At 53.8% G+C, this 13,096-nt stretch overlaps 1 protein-coding gene across 1 annotated transcript in view; it reads right to left on the bottom strand.

The window, feature by feature from the left end:
* The window catches only part of CSMD1 (CUB and Sushi multiple domains 1), a 1,293,618-nt gene that overhangs the window by 121,380 nt on the left and 1,159,142 nt on the right, over positions 1-13,096 (bottom strand). Inside the window, exons 31-36 of the mRNA XM_039877340.1 lie at positions 12,650-12,766; positions 9,169-9,282; positions 7,719-7,814; positions 5,181-5,384; positions 4,257-4,378; positions 3,808-3,904 (exon numbers count right to left, since the gene is read on the bottom strand). Of these exons, the coding sequence (XP_039733274.1) occupies positions 3,808-3,904; positions 4,257-4,378; positions 5,181-5,384; positions 7,719-7,814; positions 9,169-9,282; positions 12,650-12,766 (750 nt within the window). The remainder of the gene's footprint in view (positions 1-3,807; positions 3,905-4,256; positions 4,379-5,180; positions 5,385-7,718; positions 7,815-9,168; positions 9,283-12,649; positions 12,767-13,096) is intronic.

The following is a 13,096-nucleotide window of genomic DNA, read 5'->3' as shown; positions in this document are numbered from 1 at the left end:
CCCGCACACGGCCTTTTCACGTCTGCAAAGGCCCGCACCAGGCCTGGGTGCAAAACATGCTCTAGTACACTTCGGAACCCTGCAGAGCTGGAGACACTCAGCCGCACTGCCCCCGGGACCCCTTCCGAGCCCCAGGACGGGGAGCAGTCCCAAGCTCTGGGGTCCTCGCCCTACTGCGCATGCGCTCACCCCCAAACTCCTGCGATTTCGCGGATCCCAGCAGTCCCAGGGTCCCCTGCGGCCTCTGAGAGAAGGTCTCTCTACTCATGTCAGGCTTCTACTTTCTTCCCGAGGTGCTGCCTCGGTGACTTAAACTCCTGGAGAGAGCTGGGTCGGGGGGACACTCACTTCCTTCCGGACAGTCACTCTGGCCTCTTCCACATCGAGCCTTCACCATCTTTGCTTCCAGAAGCTGAGGTTTCGGGGCGTCCAGAGTGAGGAGGGGTTTGCCCAGGGCACGGACACCTGGCTCTCTCCTCAGGGAGGTCGGGAGAAAGGCCAGTGGAGGGAGAGGCAGAACACACCCCAATAAAACACCCAGTCGCAAGCGCAAGTGGGGTTCTGTTGTCTCCACCCTGGAACGTTTTAAGATCTTCTCCTTCACCCTGGATCTGCTTGGGGGGGGGTCTTCCCGAGACTCTGGGTTTATGAGCTTCGCTATGGGTTTGAGCACGTGCTTGATCCGGTAATTGTGACATCTTAGGCCCATCAGTATCCAAATTGTCACTGGTAAGAAATGTAGGACAGAAACCACGACGGGCTCTCCTTCCTGTGTGCGTGTGCACGCGGGCCCATCACGCGTGTGTGAAATTGCTTTGGAAGATGGAGCCCAGATTTGGGGTCTATGCCTCAGTCCTGGTCCCCTGGCCGCCTGGAGGAGGCTGATTCTGGGGGGCGGGGTCTTTTGAGGGCAGAATACAGCTGGCGTGTGCAGAAGGATAAACTCCGAGAAAGCTTTGCAGATTCGACCCCTTGGATAGATGATACATGACTGATAGATGATTCAGACAGACAGAAATCATTTTTTTTACTGTGTGCGGGGGAAACGGGGCGCCCATCCCGCTCATCTGCACAAACGCTGAGGAGTGATGACTGTCCCAAACGGCTCGGCGGCTGATGCAGCACGGGCGAGGGGTGGAGCAAAGTGGGGGGCCTGGCCTGTTTCAGAAAGGAAAGTGACCTTTCCTTACTTTCTATGAGAGTAATAAATGGGGGTGCGTGTGCGAGTGCTCCGTGGGTTATCACGCCCCCTCTAAATATTAACCGCAGCACGTAAAGTCGTGAGTGGCGGTCCCGTTTACACTTCTACTATGAGGTGTAATCGTCTGCTGTTCTATAAAAGATGCTGGATCTTGATGTCCCAGGTGGCAAACGAGACACGCGGGTGTAAGTCAGCTGGGGCGCGGGGAGAGCTGTGTAAGGGGTGTAAGCGGGCGCAGGCCACAGTGGAGAGGGGGTGTCGCCCGCAGCCTCCACCGGCCTCCCCTAGGGATCTCCTGAGAGGCACCTGCAGAAGCAGCTCATCGGGCCATAGGAAACGCCACTAGACAGTGCTGCCGCAGGCAGGGCAGGTCTGATCCACTGTGCTGCTGTGACAGGACTGCATGTAGCTCGGAACCGGAACCGGAACCGGAACCGGAACCGCGCCCCGTGAGCCCACTGAGCGAGTTCCCCTCAGGACTGTCAGCTGCAGACAGGCATGGAGTTTGCTCCATTTTATTCATTTATAATTTACAACCTGCCTACTTCCAAAAATGATCTTTAATGGCTTTTTATATACGGCTGCCTGGATGAAAATAAAAAGTCAAATCATTAAATTTATTCAGGAAGTCAGTCAATCATTTTTCCTGAGATATTTACCTCTAACGAGTACTCATTCTTATTGGTTTTTACTTAATAACTACATTTTAAAATGGGTTCCATACTCCTTCATAAAAACTTTTACAAATACTGCAAGAACTAAAACGTTGAAGTATCGATTACGCTTTAAAAACTAGTCAAATGGCTAATTTGTTACTTTTTCCACATGAAGTTTTTAAAAATCCTTTTTAAATTTTAAAATAATTTGTCACTTAAAGAAAAGCTGCAACTATAGACTAAAAAACTCACACACCCCCCATCACTCTATATGCGACGTAATAATTATATCTACCTGTACCTATAGTTTATCCATCATTATCGTTAAACCACTTTCGAGCGAGCTGCAGACAGTGCACACTTCTTTCTTCTTCTTCTCTGCTTTGCAGTGTTTATGTTCTCGTGTCAGACACAGGGGGACGGAGGGGGACCCCAGGGACAGGGCGGCTTGCGGCCGAGCTCACTCACGGCCGGGTTCGCGCGCAGCATCGCGGGCGCGGAGTCCGCCCGGCCACGGGGCGGCGCTGCTTCCCGCTCCCGCGGGTCTCGGCGCGGGCGGCGCCGGCTCCGCCCCCGATCGCTGCGAGCGCGCGTCCGACGGTCCCCGGCTGCGCTTGTTTCTGCGACTTTGAAGTCGCTCTGCGCCCTGCGTGGACTTGACTTTCGGACGACGGCGGCGACGTTCTCCTGCGGACGTTTTCCAGTCTGAGCCTGTCCGACGCTCCGGCTGGCGGCCCCGGGCGGGACCGCGGACAGGGAGGGACGGCGCGGCTGCCCCAGGCCGGGCTCCCGGCGCGTCCGGCGGCCACGGCGCCCAGCGCGAGCCGAGCCTTCCTGCCGCCCGGCTCGCGTTCGGGCGGTCGCCGTGGTCGCCACGCCGCCGCTGGGGGCAGGCTGGGGGCGGGGCGTCTGCCGGCTCCCCCGCCCCAGGCTCCCGGGGCGCCCGCCTCCGCCTCCGCGCTGAGTGCGGGTGAGTGCAAAGGCGCTGCGACACCATGCGCCTTTGGCACCCACCGATGGCCCGGGGCGTCTTTTGTTATTGGCATGACGTTCGCCAGAGGGCGACTGCCCCGTCCTCCTCGGGGGGCCTGAGTGTGCATTCCGCGAACGAGCCAGAGCCCGTCGGCATCGGCGCGGGGTCGTCCGCTCCGGCTGCTCGCAGACGCCACTGCGCGCGCTCGCGCCGCGGCCTCGGAGCCCGCCGCCCCCGGGAGTGGCGCCGGCGTGGCGCTGAGAACCCCGCATGGGCACCGGGCGGATCCGGCGCTGCCAGCACGGCTTTCATGCCTCTCCACGGGCAGAGGCAGAGGACATGCCGTGGTCTGTGACGTGCACGCACGCTCGCACCTTCGGTCCCGTCTGCGGTCACACCAAGCCCTGAGCGCACACTGCTGTCGGGTCCTCGCCCAGCGCGGCCGGCCCGGGCCCAGCTCGCCCTTCCCTCCCCACGTTCCTCCCTCCCTCCCAGGCTCACGTCATCCTGCATCTGCTACTGAGCCCTGGGTCCTGCCCCACACACGTGTACCCTGCCTTCCAGCCGTGCCGGCCACCTCCCTGCTCCACCGCGGCCCGGCCTCGTCCCCACCTGAGCCAAACACCTCCAACAGTGCGTGGGAAAAGGAGGGTCGGCCAATGCGAACTCTTAAAATTCATTCCAACCCCGACAAAACCAGTGTTCCTGTGACGACTTCCCACTGTGTCCACGGGCGCTGAATGGTTCCATCCCCACGGCTGCCTGGGCTTGACCCATAGTGGCCTCTGACCTGGGCCTGGGCCCCTGCTCCCGGGGACCAGGCCCTCTCCCTTCCCCGCTGGCCGCGCTCTCGCACCGAGGCGCCCACTAGACGCCGCTGCGTGGACGCGGTGCTGTCACAAACGTCTCCGAGCGTTTCGCTCGGCTGGTGTCGTGAGTGTGCTGGGCTGACCACGCGGATGGGCCGGGCGGCTGACCTGAGAAGCTCCCCAGTCTGGGCGCGGTCACGTCTCCCCCGTCGTAGATCTCCAGGGAGTCCCAGTTCTGCTCCGTGGCGAAGCTGATGACCTGAATCTGGCGAGCAACGATACTCAGTGAAAAAACGAATTTCTGGGTCGAAGCGATCAGCCTAATCGTGAGGTTTTCATGCGATTAACATGCGTGGGAGAGAAAGGCGAAACCCAAGTAAATCGAACGAGGACGTCCCACGATTTCTGCCAGCGGCACTTTTGACAGACCGTACATTCTAAAAACACATTATTTTAATGTCAAAGGTAAAAACGTGATGACGGACACTATAGAAATAGTAAAGAGAGAGAAACAGGTCGCGGTTCATGTATTTAACCACGACGAGAAAGAAGGAAGGAAGGAAACGCACGGCCCTGGCTGAGCACGTGCCATCGGAGCCTCCGGCCACAGGACGCACCTGAATTCCCGACCCCTCGGTCACCGCGATCCTCCACAGGCAGTTCAGGTTGTTGCCGTAGGGCTCGGGATAGCCGGGCGACAGGAGCGTGCCTCTCCGCTGAGTGAAGTTGCCGCAGGGGACTGAACACAGCATTTAGCAGCCGACGGGGGGGGGGACACTCGAACCTGGGGGCTCCGTGCTCCGTGCTCCCCTGCAGGCGATCCCCTGAACAGACATTTTACGTGGACCGTGATGCTTTATGTGGCAGTTTTGGGCCAAGGTCAGATTTAGTCTCTTTTAAATTGGCAATGCCACTGGTTCCTATTTACTACGCTGCTAAGGCACAGATCTCGTGTCTAGAAAGACATCTCTCCGGGTCTCTGAAAGGACACGGCGTCTCCGCAGTGAATTCTGTTCAAAGTCATTCACCTGCGCGTTTAAGGAGCTGCGCGAGCGCTCACGGCCGCAGGCAGCCGGCAGAGGGCTCCGGGTGACAGTGACAGCGAGCGCAAGCACGTCCAGGGCGAAGAGACGCTTGCGACCTACACGCGAACTCGAGCGCTGAGCAAATGAAACAAATAAACTACCGCTAACAATGTCATTGTCGTTCGGGCCGCTTAACCTGTCACGTCTCAAACCCTCACCAGGACACGTTCATTAAAAGGGCACGACACAGGCGACATGGCAAATCAACACCGTGACTTCCCTCCAGACGAGGCTCTGCCGTGGGCCCGCGGCGCGGGAGCCGACCGCGCGTGACGCGCTCTGAGGAGGAAACGCGCCTCCCGCTCGTTAATGCGACGAGCGGGTCCTCGAGACCCCGCCGTCCCCGGCGCTGGGGCTGCCGCTCGCTTCGGAGGAGGCAGAGGCTCCGGGCGGGACGGGTTAGGGGCGGGACGCAGCACTGACCGGCGGCGCCCACCGCCGCGGGACGCCACTCACCTACGCAGCTGGGGACGGTGTCATTCCACTGGGCCAGAGCGCTGGGCACCGCCTGGCAGCGGACGGCCGCGGAGCCCTGCAGCAGGTACCCCGCGTTGCACTCGAACCGGACGATCGAGCCCGCCGAGAACTCGGAGCCGATCCTCCTCCCGTACCTGGGCTCGGGGACGGAGCTGCACTGCGTGTCGCTGGTGCGGGGAACGGCTGGAGGCAAAACACACAACAAGGCCGGCGGCTCTTCACCCCGAAGGACTCGGGCGCGCCCGGCGGGATGGGACGAGCCAGTCGCGGGAGAACAAGCCCCGCCCACGGCGCTTACACCGCCCAGGTCGCGGGAGGGGTGCAAGGCGGCGGGGGTGGGGGGCCGCTCACTGCTGGCACACGGGAGGGTGAAGCCCACGTTACTGAAGACACCAGGAACCGCGGGAAACGCACACTCGCGGCCTCGGTCTACGTGGGGGCACTTGGGAGGAGACAGCAGGGTCCCGCTGCCGGAAACAGACCCATGTCTCTAACAGAGCGGCTGCTGACACGGGCCACACACCCTGCCACCCGGGTAGTCGGAATGTCCCCTGCAAGCTTAGGCTTTAAACGCAGGGCAGGAGGTCTCCCCACAGCACACAAGCGCTGTTTAGAACGTTCCCACACACGGGGGCCAGCCCTCGCCAGCGTCCACGTGCCCGCTGTCCTTCAGAAGGCCGCGTCCCACTGAACTTGTCATACGGTGGAAACTGGCCGGGGTCCTCCTGAATGTGTGTGGTCGCACGCACGGCCCCGCTCGTTAGCTCCGAAGGGCTCAGCTTCCGTACAAAGACACCAATTTTTGCATAAAGTCACAATAGGAACAAAGCAAGGAAATGAAGCACATTGGAACTTCATGAAATACCGAGAACCATTAGGTATTTTTAAGTACAAGGAAAATGTACTTCTCTGTAAAAAACTGTCTTTTCTGTCTCCCTTTCTGTACTTTATGCATTTTAATGATACTGTGTTACTTTAAACAAAGAAATATAATTTTAAAAACCATGACTTCTAACAGTGACATTTGAAAACAGGATGGACAATGGGTCATCTGCCTCAGATGCTCTATCTGACGCTCTGATTTTCTATTATTTACAAAAAAATCAAAGGAAGCCTCCTTTCAAGGCAGACAATGCCAGTAACTTTGATTTCTCTAGGATGAACATGTACTTAACCCAAGTGGTCCAGTTTCTTTACATGTCACGCCAATTCACTTTGTTTTGCCAGCCTGCTTTTGCAAAATGTAACATAGAATTTAGTTTAAGAAAATTAGGAATGGCTAAGAGGTAAGTTACCTAAACCTACCACTCTCCAATGAAGTCTATTGTTTAAAATACTGGTTTGATTATCTATCTTTCCAGAACAGGTATAATTTAGAACAATGTAACTCTGATTCAATAGCATCATCTTCCAAGCAGCTGCTACTCAGATGGGATTAGAGATGTTTTCCCTCTTACACGCCTGTAAATGTCATCCTCGCCCTCCTGCCGTGACTTTCAAACCGCTGGGCTGCTGAACGCGGAAGGGTTTTTACAGTTACGTGTGTTGAGGGCATGGGTTTTGCAGCGTGAGATTCCTACAGGTAGGACGATGTTACAGACTGTTGTTCACAACTTTCCGGAAAACGTGACGTGGCCAGGTGTGTTCGCTGGGGCCGTGCTCGTTAAGGAGGAAGCCATTGCTAGGACGCCGACCTCCGCGTCTGAGAGGAATGTGTAACAGGCCGGGAACGTCTCTCGCTACAAGCAAAAGCGAGACCTAGAAAAACGAAGCGTTGCCTCGTAGTGAGCGCGCACGGCTCGTCTCTGGAGAGGACATCACACCTCGGAGCCAGACCGTGCCCCGGGCTTCCGAGCATGTCAGCGGCCGCCGCGGTCCTGCTTCAAGACCACGTTGAGCAACATGCGAAACAGAGGTGACCCATAAATAGGGGAAACATCCCTATTTTTCGGAAACTTTGAGCAATCGCAACCATTTTGAATAAGCTCCAAATTCAAAAATAAACATAACGGTGTCAAAATGGCAAAAGTTAATAGAACACAAACAAAATAAGCTTTTAGAGTGATACGATGCATGAACTTTAAGTTTTGCTTGGTTTTGTGAAACTATCTTCAATTAGTTTTTGTGGTAAGATTTGGGACTGTGTGATTTATTTTATATGTATTTCATTAGAGCAGTTACTAAAATCTAAACTATTACAAACTAGTTAATTAGATAAAAAATAACACGCGGGAAATCATTTTGCAAAATGTGCAATGCTGTATGTGAGTAATTTGATCAATATTTGTTTTCCTGTGTATGCCGGATAAATGAAGTTTTATTGGGTCATTGTAGTAGAAATATATTTAGGTATCAAACTAAGAATTTTAATATTTTTATTACATAGTTTTATTATAGATATCTGCAAAACCTCAGTTTCTTAAATGCCCCAAAATGCAACTCAAGCACTCTCAAGGCCTGACCTGGGGACAGAGGTCTGTGTCCTGTCAGGAGCCAGTGACGCACTGTGACACTCACCTTGGTACATGAAGTGGAAGCCGCGGGCCGACCCCCCACTCTTCGCGCTGAATCTGAGCAGAATTTGATTCGACGTCGCCAAAGGCAGCGTTTCCCCTGGGGAAGGTAAGAAGAGATGGCACGTGGGGCCCGAAGTGCACATTGCCAAGGTGGATGACGCCCCGGAAAACAGTTCCCCTGTAGCAGCTGAATCGTCACAAAGCTTTGCTTTGGGGTTTAGGACCCAAACACAACGTTTCTACAAAAATACCTTGAAACGTCTGTTCTTGCTTTTACTCCCTATTAAAATGTTATTTTAATCACTATCGCATGCATGCTTCTTTTGAAGAAAGCACTGATAATAGGCCTCATAACGGATAAATGGGAAATATAAGAATTTGGTGAATCACTGATTCGGAATGAACTTCATCTAATAATTGCTTGCTAAGATTTTACTTAACATTAGGGGAACGTCTCTGAATCCAGAGCCGGACTGGGGACACCCCTGTAAGAGGCATATTCCACCCTCTGAAGTGCAGGTGAAGCCAGGGTGCTTGCGCCAGGGGCGGGGGGATGGGTGGGGGGTGGGAGCGAGGGGGGAGGGGCGGGGGGAGCAGGGTGCGGGGGGTGGCGGGGCGCAGGTGGTGGGGCGCAGCTCAGGGCTGGTCCTAACTGCAAGGCACCTGACACCTTTCCAGACGTCACGTCACCGCGCGTCGGCAGCAAGTTTGGGACCCCAGGTTATAAAAACGGTGACAAACTGGGAATAACCGATCTGAACTGACGCTGCGTGCTCCGGCACCGAGGGCTGCGTCGTGGGGGGTGGTGGGGTGAAGCACCTGCCCATCTCTTCTCTCGTCCAAATGCCGTCTACGCACGACCGAGGTGGTGACATTCGGCGTGCAGTCATTTTGACAGGGACGGACTTATACATGTCCTTTTAAGTGAAAATATTTAAAAAAAACAAAAAAACTGGGATCGAACGTCCCGTGCTGTACGAGTCCCGAATAGTCTGCGTGCGTGCGAGCCTGAATGCACGCGTGCGTGCGTGGGTGTGAGCAGGCCCGGGGTGCGCCGTGGACGCCGTGCGTCTCCATACGCACGTGACTAATGTTTGGAATGATTTACACCGAAAAGTTAACCATGTTTATCTCCAGAAAGACGATCACAACACATACACCTCAAATACACACAATCGGTATGCCCTTTTACCTGTTAATTCCCTTTCTTATTGAGATGGGCATTATATTTTTCATAATCTTACTAAGTAAAATGACGAAAGCAAGTAGTTTTATACATGGGATAAAAGTGTCTTTGAAAGTTTATACCGAAGATAACATTTTACTCAACAAGTGAGCACATTCAAAGATTATTAAATTTCTCCTTTGCACACACACGAAAAAGACAGGTTTCAAACTGATCACCCCGGCTGTCTCGGTTGACGTAAAGACGCCATTCTTGGTGAGTTTACCTGAATGCGACCCGGACAGTGAGCTCAGGAGCCTGGCCTCTGGGTGTGCCCCGTCAAACAGTTCCGCTGAGTCGTTCAGTGCCGTCTGAAAATAGGCGAACTGCCCAAAAACCACTGCAAGATAAAGGGGGCGGGTTGGCACAATATGCTTTAAAAAAAAAAAATGGAGACTTTGGTTGTTATACATATTTACCGATTTTTCCAAAAAGTCACAACCCTAAGAATCCTATAAAACTAACTACTTTTCTCTGCTTTCTAAGAGTTTCCAGCTGCTAAAACAATTTTATTTTGCTCTTTGACTGTTTGGTACTTAATGACAGGAATAAAATTACTGTTTTCTGTGTAGTTTGAGCATGAGGAAGATTGCCTTTTCTCCCTACACTGCCCTAAGGTGGTGGGAGAGTGGCCACAGAGACGCCTGTCCACCCCGGAGTCTGGGCGCCTGCTGGTTTGGAAGGCATGTTAATCCGGCGAGGAATTCAACATGCTTAAGCTGTGATTATTACGGTGCCAAGTTCATAGGAACCCCCTGCAATCGAATGCACACGAGTAAGCAAAGTAGCACAGGGATTGCTGACTGTCATTTTGCTCACAGTTTACCTATGGTCTAGGTTGTGTAAGTTGCAGCAATGCACCTGCTCCAAATAAAACACAGCTGTGGATTTTATTACTTTGAATTTTATCTTTGTGTGCGAACTGACGATAGGGAGGGCCTTTGTAATATTTAGAAAAACTTGTGATTTAGTATCAATTTACAAACAGTGAGCAGCTAATTCTCATTTATGTGTAAGGTTCCAGCCCCAATCCTTCTAAATCATTCTGAGTAAGAAATGGAGGTGCGCCTATGAACTGCATGTGTCAGAATTATAACAGAAGAATGAATGTTAAATGTTGGCCCAATGGAGGCGAATCTAACTGTGACAGCTCGTGTACGTGTGGGTGTGTGTATTCACTTACGTATGTGGCACATGTTGTATTTCATGCATGTAGTCATGTATGACACAGACACTTATGCATACATAAAATACATGCTACATACGTGTAGTAGAATATATGCTCACGTATATACACACGCATATTGTATTTTAAGCTTTTCTAATCTCCTAGAAAGAAACACAATGAAAGGGAGCATGGGAACAAGGAGGATTTTCCCAGTGGATGAAGTGTTCTAAAAACCAGAATTACACAGGGGAGAAGCTTCCCTCTCTGCGAGGTTCTGCGTGCACAGCCCTCCCTTCGCTGGTGAGTAAGTCCTCGTCACAGTGGAGGCAGAATGCTTGGGTGGGTAGTTAGTACAAGGCGAGTCGTACACACGGAATTCCTACCTTTAGCCAAGACACGTTTCGAAAGCCTCAGCTGTCTGCTGGGATCTAATAAAGGGGTGAGTTCGACAGACACCACCCCAGAACGCCTGCACGCTGCTGGCGCGTGCCGCCGGTCCCCGGGCAGACGTCGGCAGGGGGACGCCCACTCGGGGCAGGGGGCAGGGACCTTCCTGGCCAGCTCCTTGGCCTCGGTTCTCACGTATGACAGGTCTCGCCCCAGACAGGGGAGCGGACGCCTGCCCAGAGTGAGTCTGTGCTGCGGCTGGCAGTGACCGAGGGCGGATGGAGGGCTGTCGCTGTACACGTGGGCACAGCCGATTCCAGCCGCGGGGAAGTCAGCACTTCGTGGGGCGGGGAGCGAGACGGACAGTCCTTAAAGAACGAGAATTGGAGCCCTTTCTGGGGGAACGAGGAATTTATTCCAGCAGGTGAATGTCAAGAGCGTGACTCTACGGGTGGCAAATGGCCTGGTCTGGACCGTGCTCGGTGGGCCCTGGGAAGAGTGAGAACTGGGGAGCAGAGGCCGTGGCCACATGCGACTCCAGGGCCTCAAAGGGCAGCCTGAACCATGGGCGGTTGCTCTGGGGACACAGGAGTGACCGGCAGTGGTCATCAAGCTGTCCCCCGGAATCCAGTCTCCGCTCGGGAGCGGGTACGTTGGTGAGGCTTTGGGGCGAAAGCAGCAAGACAGCGACCGCATCTGAAGACCTGTCTTAAATGTCACTGTGTTCGGAGCCTGCGTCCAGCACTCAGGGGTCCCATCCTGCCCGCAACGGTCCCCCACCCCCCAGTGCTGGCTGGGCATCTCGTGGGCACGGTCAATATTTTATTCATCTTGACAGTTGTCACAATTGTTGAATTAATTTATTGCCCAGGAGAGAACAAAGAAGAAGGGGAAACGTAAAAGATAAGACAGAATAGGTTTTCGTCACGAAGACCATGTCACTATTTTACTCCAAACTGAAAGTTTCTGCCCAGATACACCGGCACGTTTACGTAGCTGAGCCTCTCAGATTGGGGGATCTGATCGATATGTCCGATGGGGTGTGACATTTTTTTCTGCTGAAAAATCGTAACTGTGTTGTGACGACTCAACAAAATTTCACAATAAACTAAAATCGTAGAATCTGAATAATAAACCATCGAAGTTTGCAGAAATCATTTGTCTCCCATAAGCAACTTTCTTACCTGGCAATTAATGTTCTTGCCATCGAATTGTATTTTTGAAAATGTTTTCTCTCAAATGAATTCCAGCATTAGAATTTTTATCTACTTCATTTCTGAGAGGTGGCTGCTACTTTCAACGTGAAGAAAAAAGCCTGATTGTGTAGGTTTTCAGTTTTATGATGGAAAAAGAAAAATTACTCTATAAAATTACCAAAGCTATTACCTGGGTCACTTCAAAAAAAACACCAACACAACAGAAAACCCCGGGTCCAGAGCGGGCGCAGTGACACGGGCCAGCGCCGAGTGGACCCCGGTGGGCGCGGTGACACGGGCCAGCGCCGAGTGGACCCCGGTGGGCGCGGTGACATGGGCCAGCGCCGAGTGGACCGGGTGGGGGCAGCAGGCAGGCCCTCCCAGAAACGAAGCCGTCCGAAGATGAGCTCCGGCCGGGAGCAGAACTCAGCGACCCCAGTGAGCTCGCTCTCGAGGGACAGGGGACTCGGCCTGCGCCAGGCTCATCGCTCAGAGGCGTGTTCACGGACCCAGCGCCATCCGCCATGCGACACCGCTAAAGTGTGTGCCGGCTGCGCGCAACTCAGCACGGGGTTGTCTCGGACCCACACGCTGCTCCCCGACCCTCCCTCAGGCGAGCACGGCCACAGCCACGCGGAAGAACATTCTCCAGCAAAGGCCAGAGCACGGGCAGGCCTTCTGCCCCGTTATCTGCGTCAGATTCGCAGACGGGAGGGTAAGGATTTACATCGCACCCACGAGGGAGTGGTGGTGACCACCGTGCCAGGTGTGGCCGCACGCCCCGCTAGTGACCACTGTGCCAGGTGTGGCTGGACCACCCGCCCCTGGGATGCAACCCAACTTCCCTCGCATTATTTTATGACATCAAAAGCTGGGATGTTTGTTTGTAAAATGGCAGAAAAAATGTAACAACAGAAAGATTACGACAATCATGAAAAATGGAAAGACATTCTCACCGAATTCCTCTGGCACCGTCACGGAGTAGAGGCACGTCTGACCGGCTGTGTAGTTGTGAGGGTAGTTTGGAGACAGCACCACCCCTTCCGATCCCGTGTACTGGCCTCCGCAGGGAGCTGAAAGGGAAACCCACCACAGTTACGTGCTAAGGGACACTAAGGGACAAACAGCCACGCTGCACGTGGCAGGTGGGACGGTGACGGAGCCGGAGTGCAGGTTTACCCGGAAACGTGACAAAACATCCAAGTTAAAAACCTATTTTACGTTGCTAGCAAAAGCAAAAGCAAAAGAAAGATCTGCCAGGATGGGGTTACTGTAAGATAGGATTTATGTTAACTTTCTATGACTCCTAATGCGTGTGCGTTTTTAGGTGTGTCCTTTATGTCCACGTGTCTATGGGTCCGGCACGATAACTACGTGGCAGATGCCAGCAGAGGCCACCTCCG

The sequence above is a fragment of the Pteropus medius genome, unplaced genomic scaffold (genome assembly GCF_902729225.1).
Source record: "Pteropus medius unplaced genomic scaffold, Ma_sr-lr_union100, whole genome shotgun sequence".
NCBI classification, from domain to species: Eukaryota; Metazoa; Chordata; class Mammalia; order Chiroptera; family Pteropodidae; genus Pteropus; species Pteropus medius.
Note: the sequence above shows the minus strand (reverse complement) of the source record. Positions and strands in the feature narration are given on the sequence as shown.